The 27,500-nt window shown below is 40.3% G+C and overlaps 3 protein-coding genes across 5 annotated transcripts in view; 1 reads left to right on the forward strand and 2 right to left on the reverse strand.

Annotated features, from left to right (window-relative positions):
* Positions 1-229, forward strand: part of ghrh (growth hormone releasing hormone) — a 7,114-nt gene extending 6,885 nt beyond the window's left edge. The window contains exon 5 of the mRNA XM_017716549.2: positions 1-229. This exon is cut by the window's left edge and continues 1,240 nt beyond it. The gene's annotated coding sequence lies outside the window, so the exon portion shown is untranslated.
* A 4,086-nt stretch (positions 230-4,315) lies between these two features.
* rpn2 (ribophorin II) lies at positions 4,316-21,147 on the reverse strand. 3 transcript variants are annotated; one of them, XM_037532532.1, is made up of 18 exons: positions 21,067-21,147; positions 18,989-19,176; positions 18,779-18,874; positions 18,509-18,684; positions 17,575-17,650; positions 17,274-17,408; positions 16,643-16,819; positions 15,151-15,269; positions 14,453-14,558; positions 13,912-14,003; positions 13,575-13,689; positions 11,607-11,801; positions 11,418-11,504; positions 10,027-10,122; positions 9,732-9,807; positions 9,112-9,241; positions 5,470-5,535; positions 4,316-4,930 (listed from the first exon to the last, which is right to left on the reverse strand). In XM_037532532.1, the coding sequence occupies exons 1-17, from the start codon at positions 21,077-21,079 to the stop codon at positions 5,484-5,486; spliced, it is 1,929 nt and encodes a 642-aa protein (XP_037388429.1). In that variant the 5' UTR covers positions 21,080-21,147; the 3' UTR covers positions 4,316-4,930; positions 5,470-5,483. The 3 variants fall into 3 exon arrangements, with proteins under 3 accessions (XP_037388429.1, XP_017572039.1, XP_017572041.1); XM_017716550.2 differs by having other exon boundaries at positions 5,442-5,535; XM_017716552.2 differs by lacking the exon at positions 5,470-5,535.
* A 2,546-nt stretch (positions 21,148-23,693) lies between these two features.
* mybl2b (v-myb avian myeloblastosis viral oncogene homolog-like 2b) overlaps positions 23,694-27,500 on the reverse strand; it is a 17,015-nt gene continuing 13,208 nt past the window's right edge. Inside the window, exons 13-15 of the mRNA XM_017716553.2 lie at positions 26,309-26,425; positions 24,960-25,112; positions 23,694-23,986 (exon numbers count right to left, since the gene is read on the reverse strand). Coding sequence (XP_017572042.1) covers positions 23,858-23,986; positions 24,960-25,112; positions 26,309-26,425 — 399 coding nt within the window. The 3' untranslated portion in view covers positions 23,694-23,857. The remainder of the gene's footprint in view (positions 23,987-24,959; positions 25,113-26,308; positions 26,426-27,500) is intronic.

Genomic DNA, 27,500 nt, shown 5'->3' on the forward strand with positions numbered 1-27,500 from the left:
TGACCTCTCGTTTTTAACTGTGTTGTTCTATACAGAAACATCTACAACACATTCTCCATCAATCTGAAGAACCATTTCACCATGCAAAGAACCATTCAAGCATGAAGTTCTATATAGAACTTTTACCTTTACTAAGGAACCCTTGAAGAACCATCTTTTTTATGTGTGTAGGGCCCGACTGATGTCAAAGTTTTGTCACAAATACCAATAAAGCTGAACATTCTAATAACCAGATAATATTGGCTGATTTGATTTAAGATGGTTAAAACCAAACCTTGAAAAGTTGATTAGCTGAAGTGTTTAGTGACTCCAGTGCTATTGGGACGGGTTTTGATCCATAGTTCGGTGAGGAAATGTAATTATTACCATTATTGTGATGTTGGTGTCTCGGTTAGATGGCGCTCCATCTATCACACAGTCCCATCTGGCACATTTTCCTCTTGGAACGCCGGATATGGACAGCCGTGGTATGGCTGGGATTCAATCTCACAACCGTTGGGATGCATGGTTAGACAGCTGCACCACATGAGACGATGCCTTGCTTTAAAGATAAAACAACACATTTTCTCCAGTATATCAAACATTTATAGACAAAAACCTGAGGCGCTTGATGTGTTTCTGAGTGGTACAGTGGTCCAAGCTCATAGGACCCCCAACAGGAGGCTGTGAATTTGTGCCCCGGTGACACCACAGCCATCAAACCTGAACTTTTCAGGGTAACTCTTTATTTGTGTACCTCATTATAGATGCTTCTCTTGCAGTTCCCTTACATTCAAATATCTATTCAGTTCACCCTCATTCTCCTGATCTTTGCCTTGAGCCAGTCGTGGGCTGGAGGTTAGGGAACCAGCCTTGTGACCGGCAGGTTGCTGGTTCTGTCCCCTGAGCTGACAGTGTGAGACTGAGGTGCCCTTGAGCAAGAGACCTAACCCCCGGGTGCCGTGGACAGGGCTGCCCACCGCTCCGGGGAAGTGTGTTCACTGTTCACTAGTGTGTATGTGGTGTTTCACTTCACGGATGGGTTAAATGTGGAGGTGAAATTTCCCCATTGTTGGACTAATAAGGGTCACTTAATCAACCTAACTCTGATCCTAACACTGTTAAAATTCAATAGATAGTTTATTAATAATGTGAACATCTATAGGTAATCTATTGGGGGCTCTCCAAATAAAGTGGGTCGGGTACTTGAGGTATGACTATACATGATTTGGGTCACAGAACACAAGTACAGTTGTTTTTGAAAGTTTTAATACCCCTGGTCAGATTACTTTCCTTAAAGTAAAAGCAGCTGAACACATTTTCTAAAGGGAACTTACACTGTAAAAGTGGCTCATCGGTTGAACTAAAAAAATAACTGTGGTAAAAAGCAATTAAACTAGTTTTAATCAACTCAAAAAATTACATTGAAAGAATCAAAGCTGTTTATTTAGGTTGAATAAAATATACTATTAATATATGGCATTTAATATACTGTATAATATATGTTAATATACTATATATATATAAAATAGTTCATTTACTTATCACATAGGTTGAACTGACAAGCCATTTCTATTTATTTACTGAATTTATCATATTGGTTAAAAAACAAAAACAAATGTGCAATAACTTTTGCATATGCCACATTTAGTTTTTTTTCCGTCAATATATTAAAATCAGCAAATAAACAGTATTTGTGCATTAAAATGTGCAGGCGTGTCTCTCTGTAGAGGATGTGTTCATTTATTTCCACTTAGAAAATCAACAAAATGTAACTTGAGGTGCCCAAACTTTTACCTATGACTAAATAGTTCTTTGAGCACCTCCCTGCTTGAAAGGTTTTCAAAATATCTGCAAAATTAAACGGTTAAGATGTTAACAAAGTCATTCAGAGTGATCCGATGTGAAATGAACTTACCAACTCACAGTGGTGGTGATAGGAACCAGACATCCAAAGAATTTACTGCTTCAAGTTCACGTGAAATGGTTATGAATCTGCTGCCTGATTGTTTTATGATAGTTTTTCTATACATCATACACTTCAAACATTTTTAAAGGCATTCATGCGCTGTAAGAACGTAAATGAGCATAAAGTTTATGATGTAACTGAACAAGGTCTCAGTCTGAACCTCCTCCAGCTGTACGGACGACATCAACACCACAGTCAAACTCATCCCAGACTGGACTGAGCGTGTCGGGCGTCGCTGCTCTCACGGCTCTTTCAGTGGGATTTCGGAGATCATCCAGTGCTGTTGTAAGTCACACAAACAGAATCCTTAACACACCCCCACAAAAACAGGCACACGGCCTGAGATCTGGTGATGCTGGTGACATTTTTTCTTGGAACTGCTGGTACCAATGACGAACGCTCTGAGCTGTTGGAGGTTCACTGCCACACTGACGGTCAGAAACTCTTATAGTTGGACTGCGATTGGTTCCTAGACGCCTCACGGTTGTAAAAATATGGTGCTTTGAAATCAAATGAATCTTTTTGAATCCCTCTGTATAACTGTGATTGAATATAGTACCATTTTGTTCCCCAACTACAGGTTCTCAAGATGCTCCACAGTGAGTGCGTATACATGCACTCTATAATCCAATCATAATCGGATTTCTGCAGTTATCCGATGATTCAAATGGTCATGTAAACACCACACTCCGATCTAGAAATCTACTCACTAAAGTCCACTCACTGTCCACTCTATTAGACACCTTGTCGGTCCACCTTGTAGATGTAAAGTCAGAGACGACAGCTCATCTGCTGCTGCACAGTTTGTGTTGGTCATCCTCTAGTCCTTCATCAGTGGTCACAGGACGCTGTTGGCTGGATATTTTTGGTTGGTGGACTATTCTCAGTCCAGCAGCGACACTGAGGTGTTTAAAAACTCCAGCAGCACTGCTGTGTCTGATCCACTCAGACCAGCGCAACACACACTAACACACCACCACCACGTCAGTGTTACTGCAGTGCTGAGAATGGTCCACCACCCAAATAGTACCTGCTCTGTGAGGGTCCATGGGGGTCCTGACCACAGAAGAACAGGGTAACAGAGCATCAGAGAAACAGATGGACTACAGTCTGTAACTGTAGAACTACAGAGTGCAGCTATACAGTAAGTGGAGCTGATAAAGTGGACAATGAGCATAGAAACAAGGAGGTGGTCATGTTATACCTGGTCAGTGTATGCATGTGACCGTACAAGTGTTTCCAATGAGAAGTGAATTATGCAATATATAGTTGTAAGATCCATTTCAAAAATATTAAACTTGTTAAACCATCCTGCTTTTGCACCTCAAACCACATCAAACCTCCTGTATAATTTAATAGTTTGGATGTAAATAAAGTCATTCACAGTGGTTTGGTGTGAAACGCTCCATTCTAGACAGTCAGAATTGGTCACAGTGCTGGTGATGGGAACCAGCCATCCACCTCTAAAAGCTCCCTCACATAAAGTTATTAGATGAAATGGTTATGAATTCACTGCCTGATGTCTGAGACATCGTATTACAATAGTTTTGATATTTTGCTCCAAAAGAAGGTACATACAAGCCATTAAGTAACCATCATTAATGTTACATATAAAAGCCAGAAGACAAATGTAGAGCTACTCATGGTTTTGTATAGTAAATAAAATGGTTATATTTGTGTCGTAGACACTGCGACCCCTGGTTCCTATCAACACCACTGTAAAGAAACTGAGTTGATAAGCTTCTAAAGTAGAACATTTCACATCAAACTATAAGAATGACTTTATTTACATCTCAATGACTGAATTTGGCAAAAGTTTGGAAAAATATTCAGTGTAATTCCATGGAACCACCAGTGGTTCCAAAGCGCACTTTATCGTCTTTACTTCACAACTGTCACATATTATAAGCTCCATTCAGAAGCTGGGCATCGTGTGAGGCTGTAGCTCTTCTCTCCAGTCTAATAGACGGTGACGTCATTTTAAACCCTTATAATAAAAGAAGCTGAACTCAGTTTGTTTTTCTACTGAAAGTCGACCCGTTTTTCCCCAAATCTGGGCTCTAAACTATAAACAGACGGCGTCTCTTCAGTGATCTGCTCTGGAAACATCACTTTTAGAGAACAACACAAAGAGCGGCGGAGATTTTTGGCTTTCAGCAGTAAATTATAAGCGTATAGTGATATGTGGAGATCATAAAACACACGTTCTGTTCATCTGAGGGGCTTTTACGAAAAAAAAAAAAAACCCAAAACTTTACATTTATTTTAGGCAGTTAATGAATAATTTGCCTTATGATTGTTGCATGAAAATTTAGACAGGAAAACCAAAATATACCCACAAGCATAAAAAAAAACTGAACCAAGACCAGTGGTTTTTCCTTTTTAATTTGTTTTCATTACAAAAATGTTTGCCGAGTTGAGTTCAGTGTGGTCAGAGCTGTAAAATTGGCACAGAGAGGGTGTCGATTCTAATTAACACACTGTATTAACCTTCTTTAGAAATAAAGCACGGTAAAGTAGCTCAGATCCTCTCTGCCATTGACGAAGAAAAACAACAAAAACAAAAACTCTTAACGACAGCCCAAAAATAGTTATAACTTTTGAAAAACGGTGACAAAATGAGGGATTTTATGATTTTTTTTTTTACAGCTCTCTGAAAACACCATGGGAACACACCTGAACTGAGTCAGCAATAACCATGTCAAACCACCCCAATGTATCAATCTTACAGTGCATTCAGTTTTAAAAAAAAGAAGAATGTAATGAAAATGTCAAACTGCATTCTTGTTTTCAGATTGAGGTTTTTTTTTTTTTTTTTGGTTCCAGAAAAGTCTATTGAAAATGAGCCGTCACTGCCACACCAGTTTGCTTCCACAAACCTTATGCTTCGCTTGCCAGGATTCTTTACTTAAATAAAGACGTGAACAAAAATGAAGCGCCGGTCTTCCCACGACTGTCTGCGTAGATCATTTACCTTCATGTCTGAAAGAAAAAGAAGAAAACAAAAAAACGATTAGGACATAAAAACGGCCACAAGTTTGGCCAATAGTGATGGTTAAAAATGAACTGGACAAAAGCAACAATGGCCTGAACTCCGCGCTGAAAACAGATCGGGGGGAAAATCATGCAATACTTCTGACCAGGTGACGAGGTTTTTCACTTGCAAATCACAGACATGGAGACAAAAAGCTCCATGTTCACCTCAAAGTAAAATCTCAGTGCCCCAATCAAGGTTTAACAACCTTTCACCACAAATATGACCCATTAGGAACAAATAGAAAACAACAATGGCAAGAACGCAGCACCACCACAGATTAATGAGGATGAGTTACACACTGAAGCTGACGATGAAGAAACGTATTCACGAATGGCCATGAATGACGTCTCGTTACGGCCCACATGGTGCAAGAAACACTGCCATGCATTTACATAGCGGATGGTGAAACGGATGCCACTCTTTTATGGATGCGGAGGTGGCAAAAGCAAGTCTTACTTCAGCCTGGAAGGCCGGGCTTTCTTACTATCAAAAGGCCTTTTACCGCAGACTCCTATACTTAGCCAACCTACTACTCTGCTCAGCAGCGATCCTAGAAGAGGAGAAGAGAAAGAGAGAAGCAGTAGAACAGGAGGTTAAAGCAATGCTTTTTTGAAAAATCTAATTTACACAATGTTCCCCACAGCTGATCAGCCAAGATGTGTTTGGTGTTTGAAGTTTGCTTCTTTTTCTTGCGCTCTGGAGCTTTGAGGCTAATATCTAGACGTAAGCAAAGTCGGAACACCCTGATTAAATGTTCTAGATAAAAATAAGTCAACACATCCTGTACAGAGAGCAAACTTAAGGGTGGTGTTGGTGCACAATTTCTATTTACTTGCCGAGTTTCACATTTGTTTTATTATTTAACAATTTCGCCATGTTTACATCCACGAATACGAATAGTGTAGTCCGACTGAGGCCATTCCGAATACAGTTTATCTGATTGATCGAGGTGGGTAATTCTGTAAATAATCCGTTAAATAGAAGAATAATATCCGTGTAAGCGCCTGTATCCGATTACATTCCCTATCGGAACTTTTAAGCCTGTTCTGCATGAGCGTCACGTCACAGTGAGAGTTTATCCCGTTCAACACGGCGGAGCAGAAACTGGTCTGCAGAGGAGACGAAGTTCATGCTCTGATCTTTAAAAGACGGCGGCGGGACGGACGTCCAGCTCGTGTCTCAGACCACGACGTCTTCCTCTCGGCCTTCTTTGATAAGGACACGTGAAGGACGTTTTCCTGAGTCTGACATGATTTTAAACCAATTAAAACACAAGCACTGCTCACTGCTGCTCATCTCACTCTGGACTCACGTGATGCTGGTTGTCATAGTAACGACTACACCAAGTAGTTCTCTACACGTCCGTTTAATTCTGGCTCACATTACTTGTAGTGCGCATGTAAACAGAGATTTTCATCAGACTGTTGAGTAGAGTGAGAATAAACACCTCAGTCTTACATCTGTAATCGGAATGTAATCATGGAATGTATTCCACATTATGTTCTTTTTTTCAATATGTTAAATTTAGCAAAATTTTGAGGCTTTGAGGATTAAAATGTGCATATTTTTTGGTGAAAGAATTTGCCAATATTAAAGCACAGTGATACAATACTTAGGCTTTTTTTGCTTCATATTTTTTCTTTATTTTTAGAGCTGCTGTACAAAAAAGTCTTTGTGAAGGATGTGGTGATGTAATAACACTCAGTACAGCGTTGCAATGCTGACGTATGACATTGTTATAAAAATGGACACAGCATGTTGCATAAAAGCAATAGCAGCACCCACCTTGAAGTCTTCGTCCATTTATATAGAAAACAGTATGTCATACAGAGACATAAACCATATAAACAAGACTATGAGTTTATTTAACAACCTGATGTGGTTTGAGGCAAGTGTGCAATGATGTATTAATGCAGGTCAAACGATGCCACTGCTTGCCAGCTCCGCTTGTCTTGTATCTCAACTGAAAACACTAAAGAAGCAAATTTTAGACCTCAAACACGACTAACTACGTTTGGGAGGAAAACTGTCTACATTTGATTTTTCACAGAACCATTTCTTTAAGTGATCAAGAGAGACTCGCCCATGGAAGGAGAGAAGAACAGTGTGAACTAGTGTGAAAGTGTAAAAGAGTGAAGAAAAAGTTGGCACTTTCCATAAAATCATCCAAAATAAAGGAAAAGACAATTAGCAGCAGCAAAGAGGTTTGGAAAGTAGGTTTAATTTAAGCCTTGAACTACTCAAAGAAGTTTCTAGCTGCATCAATAAAGCCTTTACTTCCCTATGGAGGTTTCTGAGGACACTACACACTAATGGGGTGAAGGTTCGCCATCCATCTGCTCCCTACGGACGAGGTACAGAGTGCACATGCTACTTTATGAAACCAGAGCATCATGACAGACACAGAACAGGCGATAAAGTGGCACAGTAAGTCAGATGGGATTTGTGCTCAATAACCCCCCAATTTACTCAAGCACACTCAAATCGCTCTGTTCCACTGATCTCAGACCTGCTGATTCTCATAAGAATGCTTGAGTTCCGGGAGGGAACAGCGATGTAGTTCGGTTTGGGAGGCCCTTAAAGAGGGCAAAGCATGTAGGAGCCGGTCGTTATGAAAATGAATGTCCCCGAGTGTATATACATGCGCTCAATCTGATCCTAATTTTCGGATTAGGATCCGGATTTCTGCAGTTATTTGATTATTCAAATGGTAATGTACACACCATACTCCGATCTAATCATCCGATCAAGAAATCAAATCAACACAGCTGGATTTTAGCTCAGTAGTCAGATTTCTCAGTGCTGTAAACTGTTACTCTGATTTCTTTCAGATTGCTCAGTCTGCACATGTACGAAAACAGACGGTGGATGTTGCAAGACACAGCAAAAGACTTGGAGCGGCGCTGAAACCAAACATGAAATAAAAGGATTTAAATATTCTTCATCTTACAGATGATGCATGTTCATACTTTCAGGTAAATCGGTGTGCATTAAAAAAAAAAAAAAACAAACAAACAAAAAAATAAAAAAGGTGGAGTGAAGTTTGAGTTTTACGCTTGTCTTCTGTGAGTTTATCGGCTGGTTGCGAAGCAGAAATCTGACTGCAATGTTTTGACCTCTTTAAAGATTTAAAGCCTTTTAACAGACAAAATATATAAAGCCTTGGTTTCACTACATGACAAAGTCTGAACAGATTATAAAAGACTGGGCGTCTCACACAATCACACTGGCTTTTCAGATTTTTTTTTGGTGGTGACAAATATTGGGGATCAACACTAAATGGTCAGGGATCAACACTAACTGGTCAGGGATCAACACTAACTGGTCAGGGATCACACGAAACTCAATTTTTAAGCTGCTACTGAACTAAATGGAGCTCACTGAAATTGGGCGAACTCGTGTTCTCCCGTTAACAAACGGAGCTGCTGCTGCTGTTTTCTCTGCAGTTTGTGCAGATACAGTAAAGATAAAGGTAAACATGTTTAAGTGGTATTTTTAGAGTTTTAAATGTACATAAACTCGAATCTGCCTTAAACTCAGCTCATTAAAAAGCTTCAGTCCACATGTGACTTTTTTTAAACATTTTTCTCTGTTTACTTGCTGTATTTTCTTCTTTCGTGCACTCAGTTTTAATTGTCTGTTGGAGGAATCCATTCAGATGGAGTCGTTGACCAGTTTACACCAGATTACATTCAGAGTCAGGTTAAATAAATAAATAAATAAAGTTTGATAAACTCCCGACTGATCTGAAACGCGACCGGAGGACAAAAATCTGAGTCGGCGCCCCTCAAACACGACTCCACTCTCTCTACCACTCCGACTCTGACTAGAGCTGACCAGCTCAGACTCAGCCAGACTCAGAACCGTGGCTAAAATCAGGATAAAAGCCATGCAAGGTAACCCCGGCTTAAGTAAATAAATCAGTAGAGGTCAAAACAACGCAACAGTGCATGAGGTATCTTTGATATTAAAAGGGTGCAGACATTTCTTTTTACTTTTCAGTGTTCGTGTGTCCTGCACTCTGTCCATGGGATGCACATACACTTATGAACGCTGCACCCTAAAATCAGGTTCCATTAATTTCACTGTGAAGATACGTTAGATTTAAAGATGATGCAGGCTGTACCTTTTAACTGCCTTCTGGGCCAGCATTCGGTTCCCGGCCAGGAATGTGAGACTGCCGATAATGGCCAGATACTTAAGGGTCTGGAACATGTTGAGGTGAGTCCAGTACACATACATCAGGCCCAGCATGGCTACAAAAGAGAGAACAGGGAAACGGTGCAAAACAGAACATCAAGAACCAAGATTTCATCTCCAAAATTACAAAAATACAGGGGCAGGGAGGAATAACCTCAAGTGGGGTCATGATGACATGAACAGACTTGTCCATTTAGTGGAATCGAATTAGCCTTAATTCATATAATAATTTGATAAGGTTTCTTTATTCTACATATTTAATACATCTATAATCTTTAATCTACATCTATAATATTCTTATAGAACAAGTAGGGAGAAATCTTTGGTCTACCAATAAATCTGTAATTAAAACAATAAAATCTGCCTTTATATTGCACATGCAATATTAAGGCTTTTGCAAAATGCATATGCAATTTTAATACCAAGATCAATCAAAGACATTTGGCTTGCCTAGTCCCTTTTCTTGGAGACATCACATGATTTACTACATACTACACAGATTGTACTGATTCCTGTTGGAGGGTAAATGTGTTTGTGTGTGCTCACCTGCATGCCCGACGTGGAAGAGCACTGAACTGGGTGAAAAACTGAAGTTCGAAATGTTGGCACCCAGCTTAAACCACTGCACAAAAAAAGCCGGATTAAAACAAATACAGAATTCTCAATACAGAAGCCAAACCGCTAAGCACTTCTTTCGTTCTATATAAACAATTATATGTCCAATGTTTTATAAATTATTACAGCTTTTCATTCTCAGCATCAGACAGTACAGCACACTATCACCCTCGGTACAAGCCAATGTCAAAGCACACGACACTTTCATGCCATGTGAAGCTCTTACCAGAATGAGCAGCAGCAGGAAAGGGGAGAGAACGAGGGCAGTGAAGGTGTTGGACAGCACAGTGGGCGGCCTCTTCTCCGGCTCGCGGAACAGATGCTAGAAGCACAGAACAACAGCTTTATAAATACAGTAATGAGGGTAATGATTTGTGCTCAGTGTATGATTTTATATCACACCACCAGAAAACTACAGACACTGCACTATTATTTTGTGAGGCTATATCAGCCTCATCTTGACCTTGTGAAATCTGCAGCATGAGCAAATAGTACAAAAATACCTTGTAATATTTATTTAGACAGTAATAAAATCTTGCTGATAATATCTACATTAGAACCCAAACGATCAGCTAAAGGGTTATGCCAGTAAAACAATGCTCTTTTTCAGTTTTGTTTTTGTTTTTTTAGCTCCATGTAACATTTATAAAATTTTTCTAACACTGACAGGAGTAAACACACTGATAGTTTGTGGGCAGAAGCTTAATTTTACATAAATAAAAAAGTATTTAAAATAACACCGTGAAGTTCAGTAGAGCTGCAAGTGTACTATTTTGTCATTTTTAACATGGTCACAAAACTGCAAATAATCAAGTAAGTAGTAACTTACTTAAGTAGTGACATTCAGTTATGTTCATGTGGGAAAATAATAATATCTTGCTAAGATTTTTATGAAATACATCAATTAATTATTAATGTTTTATAATATTAATAATATAATAACATTAATATTAATGCCATTAATAATTATTAATATTAATCAAATTAATATTTTCTAAATCAGCGGCAAATGCGCTGTAACCATCACTGGGGGGTGTTACCACAGTAACATGGTTAAATGTCACTATCCAAAAGCCTTGTTGGTGGACAATGTTGGCCAACACTGATAGCTGGTTTTATCTGTACCAGCAAAAATGCACCAATAACTAATGACTATTTTTGGTTGCAGCATCGCTGGGATTCAGGCTTGATATTTCCAAGCAACTGGCCATAAACTTAGATGGGAAAATTACATTTTAGATTTTTTAAAAATGTAAAATGAGCTCCCAAGTGGCGTAACCATCTAAGCGTTGGCCATATCATCAGTAGATCGTGAGTTCGACCCCAAATCTCCAATGGTTTAAACACATGAGGCACACTGCCTTGCCTTAAATTCAGTGGAAAGAAATTCTTTACATTAGTGGTCTACGAATCTATGAATGGGCAACGTTCTGGTGGGCCAAATCAAATACGCAAATAGGGCAACTTTGCCCCTTGTTTTGAGTCCTGCTTTAACACAACCAGCGTATTTTCTAATAAGTAACAAGTAACGTCACTACATATAATATGATGAAGCCAAGCTTTAATATTTATTTATCGTTAAAACAGCACAGCTTACACTATGAGAAGGCTGCCTACCTGTATCTCTGGTTTGGGAACATACAGATTCTTAGACTGAACAGTTGATGGGGCCTCTTCATCAGGGAACTTGAGAACAACGTCCGCCTTTAAGGAGAGTCACATTTGAGAATATTTCAAAATAGTAATGATATCAAATCATGTGCAATATGTTTCAACACGTTGGTCCAGTTTACATAAGTTCCATACCACATTCCACAGGACTGGGTTTTCCAGTGTAGCGTCTCCCACCATCAGATAGAGAGCATAGGTGCCAGAGATGGAGTCAAACTCTGTCTTCCTTTCTGCTGTGTCCAGCTCAAACTTGTACAGGTTCTTGCTGTCTGGCTCGGCCACAAATACCACCTCCTGGCCGGTCTTCTGGTTATGCAGCCTCACAAAAGTCTGAGAAAGGCAAAGAAAGATCAGCTCACTCAAGAACTGAAGTGGTATAAGGGTTCAATTGATGCCAAAACAGACATCTTGCTATAGGAAAAAGCAAAACAAGAGTGCCCTATAAAAATATTTGACTTTGGGTTTAATTAAATGCTTTCTTGGTGACACAGCCTTTATATAAAGTCTAAAATTTCACAATTACATTTTAAATTTAAATTTACTTTTTAAAACTGCACCAATACACAAACCTGACTCGAGGAACTGACCAGCAACCAATTTATTTGTTTGTTTATTTATTTATTTACAGCCAAATATTTAGAAAATATTTCACATAAAATATGCTATGGGGGGAAAAATACATAGAAGTGAGCATGTTTCTTACTGTAGTAGACACCAGCAGTATCAAGGTATTAGTATATTCAATTTATTCCTTTTTTAACTGTTTAATGTTGCTTTTAGCTAGTCATTTCATGAACTCTTCACAGATGCAAATATCACTGTTTCCTGCAAAAATCTTCATGAGTCTTTATAAACAACCTGAGTTCCAACCCTATGATAATGCAAATTTCTGCTAGTGATTCTATGGTCATTTTCCATTGTTAATTCTAATCTCTGCCAGGCTAACGGTGGTGTCCACTACCTTCCCTCAGTGGGAATAACACGATGTAAGCCAGCTCTACTTAAAACCGGTAACCTGAAGCTTGTAATAAACATTCAAGTGGCATGGTCTTTATTTTGTATTGTAGTTTTACTGTACAATCCTTCAGTAAAGCCTCATATTAACTGAATTATTACTGGAATAGCTGCACAGCATAAAAGTTCACAAAAAAATATTTTATATATGCAGTCACAGCAATAATTACATTTTAATCTATATGCAATTTGCAAACACAAACATGCATGCACTTGTGAGCTCCTGCTGGTGTGGGTTTCCTCTCTTTCAATAACACACAAAAGGGTCATTCTACAGAAATTCATTCCACAGTGTTCACATATATATATATATATATATATATATATATATATATATATATATATATATATATATGTATTTCCAATCTACAATAAGTTATTTTATCAATTCCACCTTCTTGAGCCTCATTTTACCAATATTGGTTTTTAAATCAATTATCTAGAATTACAAGCACCACAGAAGAGCATGTACACACAGTCATGTGTGAAGGCCGAGGACATATTTTGTAAGTGTTTTTCTGCCATTTTAACTGCAATAATCTATACATGACTATGAAAGCTATAAATTAAATTAACCCTTTTATAAAATGCATTGTTCATTAAAAACGTCTGTGGTGTTTCCTTTATTATCTGTAACACCAGTGACTCCTTTGGAGAGACTGAAAAGTGGACTTTTCTGTAGAATGACCCAAAAGCAATTTAAATGCTAAAATGTCCCCCTTGTGGAGAATGGTCAAACTATTAAATAAGCTTCACAAAGACCCGTGAATACCCTGTAAATTGCGAACTCACCACTACACATTAAATTCAAAAATGTGCAAACACTTAACTGAGTGAGTGTGATGGTCCTGTTATTCATATTGCTTCTGAGATGTATTGTATGTGCTTTTATTCATGACATATTAAACGTTGTAAAGATGTTGCATGCAGGACCTGGACTTTCACTTCCTTGCTTTTAATACAGTATTGCATATAAAAGTAAAATCTGAGTCAGCTAAAAGCCAATTCACGTCAATCTTGCATCCTGACACTTTACACACAGAGATCTTACAGTTCTTTAAATATGCTATACATGGTTTTGGTACATACCTGGTGAGGAGTGAGCTCTACTCCAGTGGTCTCATCTACCAGCTGGAAGGTCATAGCAAAATTCTGGTGACTGTCTGCTATGAAGGAGGCCTTGCCCTTGTTGGGATATTCAACCCTTAGAACAAATAAAAAAAAACAATTAAATACACACACACACACACACACACACACACACACACACACACACACACACACACACACACACACACACACACACACACACACACACACACACACACACACACACATACATATGCATGCATGTGTGTGTGTGCAAATATGAATAAATTCTACCATAAATAGATTCAGTAAGATTTATCCAAGTGCTTATTCTCACCTCGTGGTCTTGGTGCCGATGCTTTGGTCCTTGTCCACCACAGACAGGTCCATGTTGTTGATGGCCACCTTGGTGGACACCTTCACCTTGAGCTAAGGACAAAGAAAGGGAAAGAATAAGAAATATTAGAGTAACTGAACACTTCAAACCAGGTAAAAGCAACATGCAAAACAGAATATACTTAAATGGTTAAAGAAAGAGGGCTTTGTGTGATGTATTGAAAAACGTTAGCCTTCTGTTCAGGGACAGAGTCCTACAAAGGATTAGAGCCTGACCTCAGACGAAGTCTTTTGGAGAAAAGGGACCTCCACTTGACCTCACTATTGGATAGTACATCTACTAAACAATTGCTCTTTCAAAGCCACACTAATTTGACTGAATTAGAAAATGAATCACCAGCTGCTTCAACAAATAATAGAAGAACTGGGGGCAACTTTCTGACCTTTCATAAAACAAGAGTTTGCAGCAGATTGTGTGATTTTTCAAATCAACAGTCACGGCAAAAAGGTAGTTTATTGCCATGTGAAAAAAGACAACTCACCTCAACATGGTTGGCGACCAATCGGCTATCCCCGGTCACAGCTACAGAGAACTGATAGTAACCGCTGGCAGGCTTGCTGGCCATGAAGTTCAGCTCAAAAATCCCACTAAATGTGTAGAAAAAAAATTCAGCACACGGCTATTTTTCCTTTTGTCAGACAAAGCAAACCTGCACTCAACCCATGTGATTCCACCAATATACACCGATCAGGCATAACATTATTATCCTTGTTTCTACGCTCACTGTCCATTTTATCAGCTCTACTTACTATATAAGTGCACTCTGTGGGGCTAACAAAGTATCAGAGAAACAGATGGACTGCAGTCTAACTGTATAACTACAAAGTGCAGCTATACAGTAAGTGAAACAGATAAAATGAAGAATGAGCGTAGAAACGAGGAGGTGGTCATGATGTTATGCCTGATGGGTGCAATGTATTTTTATCTCACAGAATGAGAACTCTTTATCCATTGGGTCGAGGCAAATTAAAACAACCTGAATGAATTCTGATTCTTTAGGATATGACTCAACTGACCACGTCATCTCAAAATTCACAACGGTGTGATTATTTCTGAACAACTCAAACTTGTGTTGTCAAACTTGAATGCACAAGTATAGATGGAAGAAGCACTAGAACTGACTACAGACAAAAAAAAAGACCACATGATTTCTTGCTACTTTAGCTGAAATGAACATACTCTCTCAGGGTGAATGGAGTCTGGCTGAGGATAGCGGCCTTGGAGGCCACAGAGGTAGCCGATTCCACCAGAACATTAGCTGAACTTAGAGGCTGGCAGAGAACATCAGTCACATGGAGCTGTGGTGCAAACAGACAGACACAAATTTAAGATTACTATAGTATCCTTCAAATAAATCGCTGTAAACATACAAAATGTATTCAGATAAACAATGTAATGACACTAGCTGTACATACCTGTATTGTTTGATACTTGCATCTAAACATTTTCACTTGTTTTAAGACATTTTATCTGCTGAAATGTCAATTGTGTTAAAACAATCTAGTTCATAAAAAAAAAAAAAAAACTACAAATAAGTTGATTAATCTTAAATTCTTACAATAATTTCATTAGAAGTATCAGATCTACTGACTAGATTTAAAGCTGCACTATATTAGTCTCTAGGATTTAGAGAACCTCTCATGGAAATGTGTAATTACAAGCAACGTCTGGAAAATATTTTGTAATGTCTGATAAGAATCTGATCACTGCCAATACTCTACCCCTTGTGTGGTGTTCAGGTCTGTGGGACGCATTCTCAATGTTTACCAAAAGAACAAAATATGCGATTTATTATTATTTCAGCCTCAGATTCTTGGCTTTTGCTAATTTTCTGTGAAGAACATATAAAATAACCCATTTCCAGGGTCTTCACTCTGTTCACCCCCACACATTTATATTACATGTGGTGTTGGGCTGAACCCACGGGGAGTAAAAGTGTGGAGGTGCTGTGTCCTTCACTCTGTTCTCCTCCTACATGGCCTGCTGTTAGTGAGTGAGTGAGTGAGTGAGTGAGTGAGTGAGTGAGTGAGTGAGTGAGTGAACAACATGGACAGGCTGCTGACTGGCTACAGCTGCTAAAGGAGAACCCTACACTGGACACTTGTGATATTTTATACATCTGATATTTTTACATAAACTGTTATGACTGTACTGATTTTGAAAAAACAATAATAAGGGGCAGTTGTGGGATGGAGGTTAGGGAACTGGCCCTGTGACCAGAAGGTTGCCAGTTCGATCCCCAGCACCGACAGTCCATGACTGAGGTGTCCTTGAGCAAGGACTGAGGTGTCCTTGAGCAAGGGCAGCCGTGGATAGGGCCGTGGATAGGGCTGCCCACTCCGGGCAAGTGTGCTCACTGCCCCCTAGTGTGTGTGTCTTCACTAGTGTGTGTATGGGGTGTTTCACTTCACGGATGGGTTAAATGCGGAGGTGGAATTTCCCCCGGTTGTGGGATTAAAAAAGTATCACTTAACTTAATGTGGTGGGTCCAGCAGACCACTGAGTAACGATACAGGTCACTTACAAACATGAATGTGAACCAACAAGGAAAAAATATCAGACCTAAACAAAACACCAGAATTGAACCACAAGCCTCAAGTTCAGCAAGTAATGCCAACACTAGCATCACCACCTTCTTGTGTGCCTGACTGCAGAAAAGTTCAGCGTGTACCTGCAAGAGAGGATGACTGTGAGATACAGTTGCAGGGCCCACAGCACTAACGACGACCGGCTTGTGGAAGCGGTTGTTGGAGAGGGCAGCAGCAGCACTGGCCACACTAAAGGCTTCAGAAAGGGAGTCCCACGACTTCTTACTGAAGATAGAGTTCACTAGCTGGATCACCTGATCCTGGAAAGGCAGTACAAGACACTTTATCTCCAGAGTACAAATTCAAGTATTTATGCAAGTCAATTACAGTGGGAAAAAAAAAGGATCATGATGCATTGAACTGACATGGATCTTTTTTCTAAAAATGAATATTATACTGAATTAAGATGTACTGTTAATGTGGAAACACATGGCACATGGGTGACAGGCATGGCAAAGGATCAATGTTTTAGCTTAAAAGCCCTCATTATAGGATTATAAGCTCTTATGCATGGTATCAAATGTTGTGGACTCAAATTAAATGATTCCAAAATAATCTATAAAAAAAATAATAGTGGTGAAATTTGAGATTTTTTTTATGTCAGAAACGTACATCCTTAAACAAAACTATATCCACTCCTGATTCAGATAATGTATGGTTGTTATATTTTTTAAAAACTGAATACACGAAGAATAATGCAGTGTCCAGCCTTACTTCCTTCAGTGGAGGCTCCATGTCCACGTGGTCAGAAAGAGCATAAGCTGCAGACACAAAGAGCGCTGTGGCCTCCAGACCTTCCTCAAACTGCAGGTACACGCCACCCAGATCGTCCAGACGAGCGGCCAGATCCTGTGTTAGAAAGAAAAATATTAAATAGAGCTCCACTATTTAACATTAACTTCATGTTGAGCTCCTCAGGTATTCAGTAAATGTAGCGAGAGCTCAGTGGAATAAAAGGCTTTGGAGTTAAATGCTAAGACACAGCTCCACCTACAGGCTGATTAAATTCTCTCACCTCAATTTCCTCCAGGATCTCTCCCAGTTCAGCCTGCTGAGAGAGGCGGGAGGCAGTCTGCAAAGCCAGCGTAATTCTGTACACACAGACACAGACAGAGGGCAGAATGTAAAATACATTTCAAAGGAGTAGTCCAGCTTATTTTAAATCTAATCTCTATCTGCTGCATCATGAAGGATAGGAATTTCAAGACGTTTCCCACATTTAGCAAACCTAGAAAAACTTGGTGACTTGAAACACACGTGTAACAGATGTCAACAGGCAATAGGTATTCCAATAAATTAAGTGTTCGGTAAAAAATCTAATACAGACAATTGTTCACTTACCTCAGCCAAGACAAGCAAGTTGTCCAAATTTTGCCTCTTTTGTTTAGCGCTAGAGCAACAAGGCTAACACTGCTAACAAATACTAGAAGTCAACAGCCACCCAAATCTTTTCCAGAAATACATTCCTGAAACTTTCAACCTGTTCAAACTGCATTCAGGTCTTCAGTAAATTCGCCCAGATTTGTTGACATGATTTACAGTAGTCTGACTTACTGTGAACTATAAAAATTAACAAAAAGATTTGGGTGACTTGTTTTCCAGTGTTTGTGACTAAAGTGAACCTCAAAGTCCCACAACCCAAAAAAAAAAAAAAAAAAAATCTGACATCACCATGTCTTGGCTCATCGACTATCTCTAGGGTAAGAGGGTAAGTGGGAGATTTGAAACTAGATTTTGCTGGAACAAAAAAGTTATACTTTTTCATATAAGAATTGCGTCAAAACCGGTCCCAATACCGATATACGATTGAATCATCTCTATATTAAATGTCATGGACTGAAATAGCAAGCTGTTCAAGGAACAACTTCCCTGAATGGCAGACGAAGGTACACGTAATGCTAAGGTAAGCCTTCAAGGCTGATGCACCCAGTAAAGCGAGGTTTACTCACGCCACAACATTGTCCTCTTTGGATATCCGTGCTTTCAGGGCACTGACCACCTCCTGGGAAGCCAGAGGGAGTCCGAGAGAGCTGAGCGCACTCACGGCCTGATGGATCTGCGAAACCGTGGAGTCCTCACTTACAGCAGCGTGGAGGGAATCCCTCGTTTCGTTAGAAACATGGATCTGAGGGGTTAATGGATCAATGATAAATTTATGCATACGTTATTGCAGTCAAGAAACACATACTAAATAACCTAAAGTGGTTTTGCATTTATACCTCACAAGAAGAGATGGCTTGGCTGGCCTCTGCAGCGTAAAAGAGAGCTTCAATACTGGAGGAGTCCACGTTCGCCTTAATGAAACTGCATGCATCCTTTAGAAGGAAGAAGCAAAACGCATTGAACTCATAGTAGAAATACAGTATAAAACATGAACAGAAGCCAAAGGGGTTTTAATCATTTTAAATTTAAAATGCGTTTATCCTCACATTTGAGTCCGCAACAGACACTCCCAACTTGCTCAGGCCAACAACGGAGAAATATGCAGATTTTAAGTCTGTGAACGGCTGGCTTAAAACAGCCTGAAGTCTGTCTACGTCAGAGGCCACCAAGTAATGAGATGGGGTCAGCGCTTGGGCTTCAAGAGCCAGTACGAAGACCAGCAAGCTGACCAAACCTGCAAACACACATAAGCAAACATTCAAAGAGTTTACTTATGGTTATTAAAGTGAATAAGCTCCACATTGTTTCCATCCCTGTGTACCTGCATCTCATTTATTATCTACCTCAAACTATCTGCACATACAGAATGTGTACAACAGCACATAGTTTTCATAGTTTTATTTCATAACTCATTACTGTACATTGGAATAGTGCAATACTAGTGTATATTGTGTATATGCATATTCAGTCAGTATACATTTATTTTTCTTCTTAGATATTAATTATTTTTTTTGTATTTAAATTCTATAAGGGGGCTACGCACCCAAGATTTTCACTCACTGTCCACCTGTGTGGACAATGTGATTTGATTTGACATCCCTAACACTGAGGATGTGCTTTCCTCATTAAAAAAAAGAACAACCAAGCAATTTGCCTGACAATTTCTAGTTTTGAGACTTTATTTATTCATATTTTTTGAGAATTGAGGGCCTCAAATTTAAGATCGCATGCAAAAAACTCCCACTGGCTTCCATGGGTCACAGACAGACAGCACAGCTGCCTTGCTAAACACTAAAAAACTGCTAATGCAATTAAATATTATTCTAGTAGCTATTATTATTATTATTAATTTCAACAACAATAATAATAATAATAATATTTTTAAGGGGACTTTTCAGCCCCTGCTCCCTCACGTTACAACCATATGGTAACAACCGCCAACCTCTGGACCGGTTTAAAACCTTGAAATTCAAACTGGTCCTACTTGTTCAGCCCAAAATTTCGTCTAAGGACAACCATAAGTTCTCGTTACAAGCTCACGTCCAGCCCCGCCAGATGATCCATGCTGAGACTTATGAACTCAACATGAACGTGAATGACTAAACTTCAGCCGGCTGAATAAGCAGATATATGTAAATGTACTGGATTTTGTGACATCACAAAAACACTTCACTCGAAACCTGATATTCTGGCAGCACTGATTTCATCTATGGACAGGAGTGTGAACAGTATGCTCTGAAACTTCAGCAATGTTTATGTACTATATAACTGTTAGTTTAAAAAAGCAACAAAAGAAACACAAATGACAAAAAACGAAGTTCCTAAACGTTGTTAAAAATGCCCAACAGGTCACAACTCTCATAATTCAGACAAACCATAGGAGGTCACGTTGAACTGAATGCCTGCAGCTAATATGCTGAACTCAAACCCGGATGCATGTCCCATGGAAGCCAACAGGAGGGCATTTTGGAGGCTTTTTACTTCAGAAGCACATAAAAATCACAAAAACTGTGCTCAGAAATGGTGAAACACTGGAAAACAGTGCAGTTTATGTGAGGAAAACGCGTTGGGACGTTTTTAAAGGGCCCTTTCACGTTGCCGACCCGATTAAAGTTAAGCTTCTTCTTCAAATATTTCCCGTCCCACCTTAAACGGTGCAGCAATTCCATTCTGGCGTGTAGAACTGCTGCACCATTTAAGGTGGAACGGGAAAATTCGACCGAGAAGCTGGTGAAGGAAACCCACTTCAGCCCCGACCTGCGCTGCCAAATGAATGACAGCAGACACCAGCAGCAGGTCTAGGCGACCGCTAACTAGCTCTCCAGCGACTTTTAGGCTTTAGGTGACAAAATGACACCGAAATGAACACAAACGCGGCGAAAAACGAGAGAAAATATTTCTTGTTTGTGAATTTTAAAGCGGAGCTCGCACGCACGCGCGGTGACGGTTACTGCAGTTAGCCGCCTAGCACCGCGCAAAAGCAACTGATAGCTCGGGTTCCAGTGGAGATACGCAACCGACTGAACCACCGAGTTCAAACCCATCATATACGCGCTCATCTCCGGCGCAGTTACGGACAAAAAAACCCCGAAAAATGAACCAAAATCTCAGATAAGTGACTTACGGAGCAGCGCCATGTCGCCGAGTGCAGCGTCACCAGAAGAGAAAAGGGGGAAACCGTCTTGGCTCGCTACGGGGAGAGCGTTAAATCCTGAGATTCAGCCGAAATAAACTTAACCGCCAGACCGCAATCACAACTACTTCAAGTTAAATAATCTACATTAACATACTCAATAAGTGTCACCACAAAGTACAAAACGTCTACCAGCCTTCTTTTAAATGGCATTGAAAACCGGCAGCCCCCCTGCACCGAGAATGGTATGGACCAAATGCTGCTTTTGGAATGAAATAGAAATGGAAATTGAATAAAACGACAACGAGTGGGAACTAGAAACAGATGCTGGATATTCAAGGTAGTTTATTTTTTAAAATATTATTTTTAATGGTAAATAAATTGTGGCTTGTGAGCGGATCTCGTGTTCTTTTATTAAAAGAGCAGGAGGCGTTTTTGGGCATTGTGTCTATTTCTCATTGGTTGTTCTCCTCCCATTCTGTCCAATCAGAGCAATGGCAAGGAACGCGAGGCCTCCTGTTCACCTGCAAGGTGAGACTAAATGTCACTGCAGAAGGAGTGATTATTTACTACTGTACCCTCCTGAGACCCAGAAAAAATAAAGTGAGATGTAGCAGATGTTCCTACACTAAATCAGACCAAAACCCTTCTGCAACATCAGCAGCAATTTAAAAAAACGTCTCACCAGTCTTCAAAGTCCTGATCATCAATGTTCTGCTCAAAGTGAGTCCAGGCCACCCACTCGGTACTATGGGGGTCATTTAGCAACAAGGTTTCTGCACTGTAACTGATGTGGTTGGCCTGGTTGGTTAGTGTAGTGGGTAACACCTCTGCCATCTAAGCTGTAGCCCGGGGTTCAATCCCCACCTGGCTAAGCACCCCACACTATACCAATAAGAGTCCTTGGGCAAGACTCCTAACACCACCTTCACCTACCTGTGTAAAATGATCCAATTGTAAGTCGCTCTGGATAAGAGCGTCTGCTGAATGCCATGAATGTAAATATGGTTTTTGAAATATCCTTTGGGGATTCACGTCCCTCACAGAGGAAAATGAATTACCAGGTCTAGGAAGATATAATATACACACAGGAATTATACGTAGTCAATTAGCTGCAACTCACATATACGCTGCCTGCCTGAGATCATATTCAAGTTCTTTACAGACAGTGCCAACTACGGTCTAAATTCACCTCCAAGGGGCACTACAGAATGGAATCATATGCAGATTATGTACAAATAACTCTCATTCTGTTTAAATTAAACAAATACAAACAGTAGCAAAAGTCTGCACAACTTTGGCAATAGATGGGTTACCGAAATAGTACAGGCCAAATTATACAATACAATACAAATAACCTCTTATTCTCCAGGGGATGTTTTGGTTTGTCCATCTGAATTTTCGTGACCAAATTGTAAGGCAAATTATTCAGTAACTGCATGAAATAAATGTAAATTTAATTTTATTTATTTGTAAAAGCTCCTCAGATGAACAGAACGTGTGTTTTATGATCTCCACACATCAGTACCTGCTTACAATTTACTGCTGACAGCCAAAAATCTGCGCCGCTCTTTGTGTTGTTCTCTAAAAGTGATGTTTCCAGAGCAGATCACTGAAGAGACGCCGTCTGTTTATAGTTTAGAGCCCAGATTTGGGGAAAAACGGCTCGACTTTCAGTAGAAAAACAAAGTTCAGCTTCTTTTATTATAAGGGTTTAAAATGACGTCACCGTCTATTAGACTGGAGAGAAGAGCTACAGCCTCACACGACGCCCAGCTTCTGAATGGAGCTTATGGAATATGAACTAGAACAGAAAAAAGAACCAATTCTGATCAGAAAATGTGCAGCTATTTCTACAAATAAAACAGAAAATCAAACAGAACAAAGTCCATAATCTGGATCTGCCAGTATTCTTATACCACTGACAGCAAAATAAACGAACAAAAAAAAACAACCCTTATTATTCTGGGGTTTGCCGAGTATCACGTCACGTTTTGAGCCGTTTAGAGTAATAATCACCCCTTTTTGAGATTTTCATACTAAACATTTATTTAAAACAAATTTGCATGACTTTAGATGACAGTGACATTTTATTTTAATTATTTTCACTACATACAACAATCAGCAATCAATCTATTTTGACAATCAGCACAGAGCATGGCTAACCTTACATCGCAAAGAAGCAAAGTTGAGCACCATGTATAAAAATATCTCATTACAAAACTCTGGGTAAATCACGGTTACCCATTTTAGGAAGTCAGTAGACAGATGTCCATCTATTGTCTGCTCGTTTCCATCAGCTGACTCCAGCAGATGAAGCTGTTTCTACATTACCATTATAGAAAACGTAATCAAGAGGCAAAAAAACCCTGAATCGCAATCTTATTTCTACAGAACTGGTCAAGTGTTAAGGGATATGGTGCCAAATTAAAGGCATGGGTGCATATTTTCCTTTGTATTTGACAAGAGTTTAGCAAAGCACTTAAGAAGTTTAATAAATTAGGAGTTACACTGACTCAAACAGAACGTATTCTGAATCTGTGGCACACACACTGTGGCATGGAACCACAACCTGAGACAAATGACTGATAGCACCATCACTGATTCATCCTGACTGCTGCTCATAAGGACATGGCGTTTGTTATTTACAACACTGTTTCAAAACCATCCCATCACGCATTATTAACAAACCATTTTTTTTTTTTACATCTTAATTCGTAACATGAGGAACATAGAAGGTGGAGGCAAACGGCGACTCTTCCGCGTGGGGTTTCGCGCAGCCTCAGGAGAGGATGAGCGCTCGGCTGTGCGCGCTAGTCTTCAGGGAGCGGAGATAACGCCTGGCCTTCTCCGTCATGATCAGCTGATCCTTCGTCCGACCACACGCCACGGTTTCCCACGCTGGCGTCATCTGGTGGAGAAACCAAATGGAGATTACAACCGGTGAGAAAGCGGAGGAGGCAGCCAAGTGACTGACTGCAGACGTAGATCGACGATTAATTATACGCGTCCAGAATTATCCAAACATTCAGCTACTTTAAGGCGCAGCTATTGCTGACACAGGTGTTCAGCTAGAGGTATAAAGCCCCCCCAAGCACTGGGATGGGAGTAGGGGAGCTGCACTCTACTGACAAAACACGCAACTCGACTAGGGGTGTTCAAAGGTTTCATGCAATCGGGCTAACTTGGGCCGTGTTCACACAGCAGGTAAAAGTGGCCCAAATCTGATTTTTCTGTTTGGTTGCTCACATTGCCTTTTAAATGTGACATCAGTCTGAACAGAGCAGCTCCTGAACTGACCCACATGCTCAAAACAACAGAGCTTCACGCGGCTCATCAACAGGTAAATAATCGTGACGGCCAGCGCGCAGCAGTCGCTCCCGGAGCTTTCAGCTTCATCTTCGCCAGCATCCCAGGAGTGATGAGGTTCCCGGTGGCTGACAGGTGGGCTCATCACCCACAGTGTGTTCGAGTTCGCCGTAAAAAGGGCACGCTGTTCGGCCACGGACATCGTGTTCGCATCCTCGGATACTTTAAACTTTTTTTTGAGAGTTGTTGTGATGAGTCTCTTAATTTTTTGGCACAGAAACATCAGCCGAAGTGTTTACGAGTCTCAGCAGCGCGAAATTATGACGAATGTGGAGCTGGACTGACGTAAAAGTCGCATGAATTCCGATCCGGCTGTTCAGACGGAGTCGCATCGCCGCAGATCGGATATGGTTCGGATTTCAGATTTCAGAAAATGTCAGATTCCGTGTGTTTATCTGTTCACACGGACACACAGACACACATCTGAGCCACATATGAGGAAAAAGTTCATGCTGAAGCTCAGAATGCTGATCAGCTTTGAAACTGTAAAATAATACACCAGCTGTATGACTTACAGGAGCAGGTGGGATCAGGATGGGGGTGGGCTGTGCTCGACTGGTGATTATTCCACTTTCATTTGGGCCAAGGATGAATCCTTGGTCCAGGACGTTCTCCTCCTTCTTCACCGTAATAGAGGAGTTGAGGGAATGTGACAGTGACTGGTCCACCTGCAAGACAGAAAGTCTCCAGTCTTAATTCCTGATGGAAAAGGTTACGTTTCAGGTAGGATAATATAGTTTTACCACAGCATGTCTTTAATATTTATGACCAATTTGCAGTACTAACATGTCACACTATTTAATTTAGCTCATATTTTGTGCACCGTAAGCATCTGCCTGGCTGCTCTTACCCAATGCAGCATGATTATCTGCTACCGCATTTACAGTCAACATCACCACCTAAAGCCAAATGATTTCTCTATTCTATATTTACCAAGTGATAAATCTGTTTTGGTACATCTTGCAACATTTGGGACCGTTTGATGAAGCACAATACTTAAGCAATAAGAGCACTCAAGGAGCGCGTTATCGCTAAATAACATCGCGGCTGTGATGATCTATGGCCACCAAATCACAGCCGTGATGTTATTGGTGATAACTCCCTCCTCGAGTGTTCTGCTGCTTTAATACAGCAGGTAAATAAATACAGTAAGAAATGAATAAACTGGCCGTGAACGCGGCTTTAATATGTTTTAATGTTCAGTTCCTTCCTCCTAATTAGAGCTCCTTAACGAGCAGCTTGTTGCTACGTCAGAGTAACGAGCTCCGCCCACTCGCCGCTCAGCCGGCAGTTCGTTCAGCTCCACACAGACCGACTGACAGTCTGGGAATTTAGTGTCGTCTCGTCTTCAGACTTGGACCAAATCGGCTGTCGGTCAGATGTGATCTTAATGTCCGTTTTCTGTTTGTGGCAAAGTGAGAAGTGAAAACGTTCAAACGGCTCGAGCGACTCCAAAGTCGTGGCTCAGCGAAGTGAGACAGTGTTTGTGATGTTATGGTGAAATAACAGCACCGTTAGAACTCCTCTCAACCAATCAGCTTCCATGGCCGGAAGTAACTGCTGTATAAACATCAGTTTAACCTGAGCTTGAGAGAATACAAGGAAACGCTTCCTCGACAACGTAACACGTTCGGCTCCACTTGTGAAAAGTTAACAGAATCTCACGTCAGCTGTTTTCATTACTTTCTTTCCTCACACAAGCACATAATCACAATTCAGACAGAATTAAAACGGTAATAATTAATCAATAAATAACTTCCCCACCTCCTCATGTAAAACATTTCCCATCCGAACAGCACTTAACACTCCATTCACGGCGGAAAACTAAAGCCAGATCTCTCCATTGCTACCAATGCTTTCATACCTTCCTGCTGGGCTTGGCAGCAGGTTTAGTTTGCTGGCGTCGAGCAGAGCCGGGGTCTTTACAGTCCAACACGTCCAAGGCCAGAGATTTGCGGACTTTCTTCATGGGAGGCCGGTGCTGATGACAAGACAATTAAAATAAATAAATAAATAAACAAACAAACACAAGGGCCGGATTCATGCCTGCAAATGAAACCTAAACCTTTTAGACTACGTCCACATCACAAGCCTCGCTGCTCAAATCCGATCTCACAAACTAACGAGCAGAACGAGCTTCGCTGAGAAGATCATTAACTCTGATCAGCTCTCTGCTTCATTATTAGAGCCAGACGGAGGAGAAAAAGGTGAGACGAGCTGCTTTTCCACCGTTTACTTTAACGTCTGGTCAGCGCTGTTGCCGCGGTAACGCTGAATGACGGCGCAGTGCAGTGTAAAAAAAGCACATGAATTTCCATCCGAGCGTCACATTAAGGTCACATGGCCACGAATCAGATACGTATCTGATCTATGACCATATGAAAGTGGCTCAGGTCGGATTTGAAAAGATGAGATCTGAGTCACGTTAAGGACAGACAGACAGACAGACAGACAGACAGACAGACAGACAGACAGACAGACAGACAGACAGACAGACAGACAGACAGACAGACAGACAGACAGACAGACAGACAGACAGACTCGGATTTGTGCCACTTCAACCTGGTAATGTGAACGTGGTCCTTAGTCTAGGAATAAGCTTAAAACAACATTTGTGACACTTCATTGAGGCTTTCCAGACAACAGTGAATCACCATTGGAAACTCTTGTATTCGAGGATTAACTGACCCTGGTGTCCAAACTTCTTTAATTTTGCATAAGAGCTACAAGACTAATAAGTAATGAATGCTTATACTCCACAAGTTAGCACCGTTATTAGCAACCGTTCTCTGTAGTTCCATCCATATTTTCATTGCAATAAAAAACATTGAGACAGATTCATTTTGGTGCATCACTAAACAGGTCATATACTCCCTGAAACCACAGCATGTGTTTGAGATTACTTCACAAGTGTGTGACGATTTAGGTATATTATTTGGAGTATAAGCTTCCATTACTTATCAACAGTGGTGGTCAGTAACTGAGTACCTGAGTAAATGTAATGAGTTTCTGTACTTTAGTATTTTTGGTGTATCTGTACTGAAGTTTCTCCGTTC

The sequence above is a fragment of the Pygocentrus nattereri genome, chromosome 21 (genome assembly GCF_015220715.1).
Source record: "Pygocentrus nattereri isolate fPygNat1 chromosome 21, fPygNat1.pri, whole genome shotgun sequence".
Taxonomy (NCBI): Eukaryota; Metazoa; Chordata; class Actinopteri; order Characiformes; family Serrasalmidae; genus Pygocentrus; species Pygocentrus nattereri.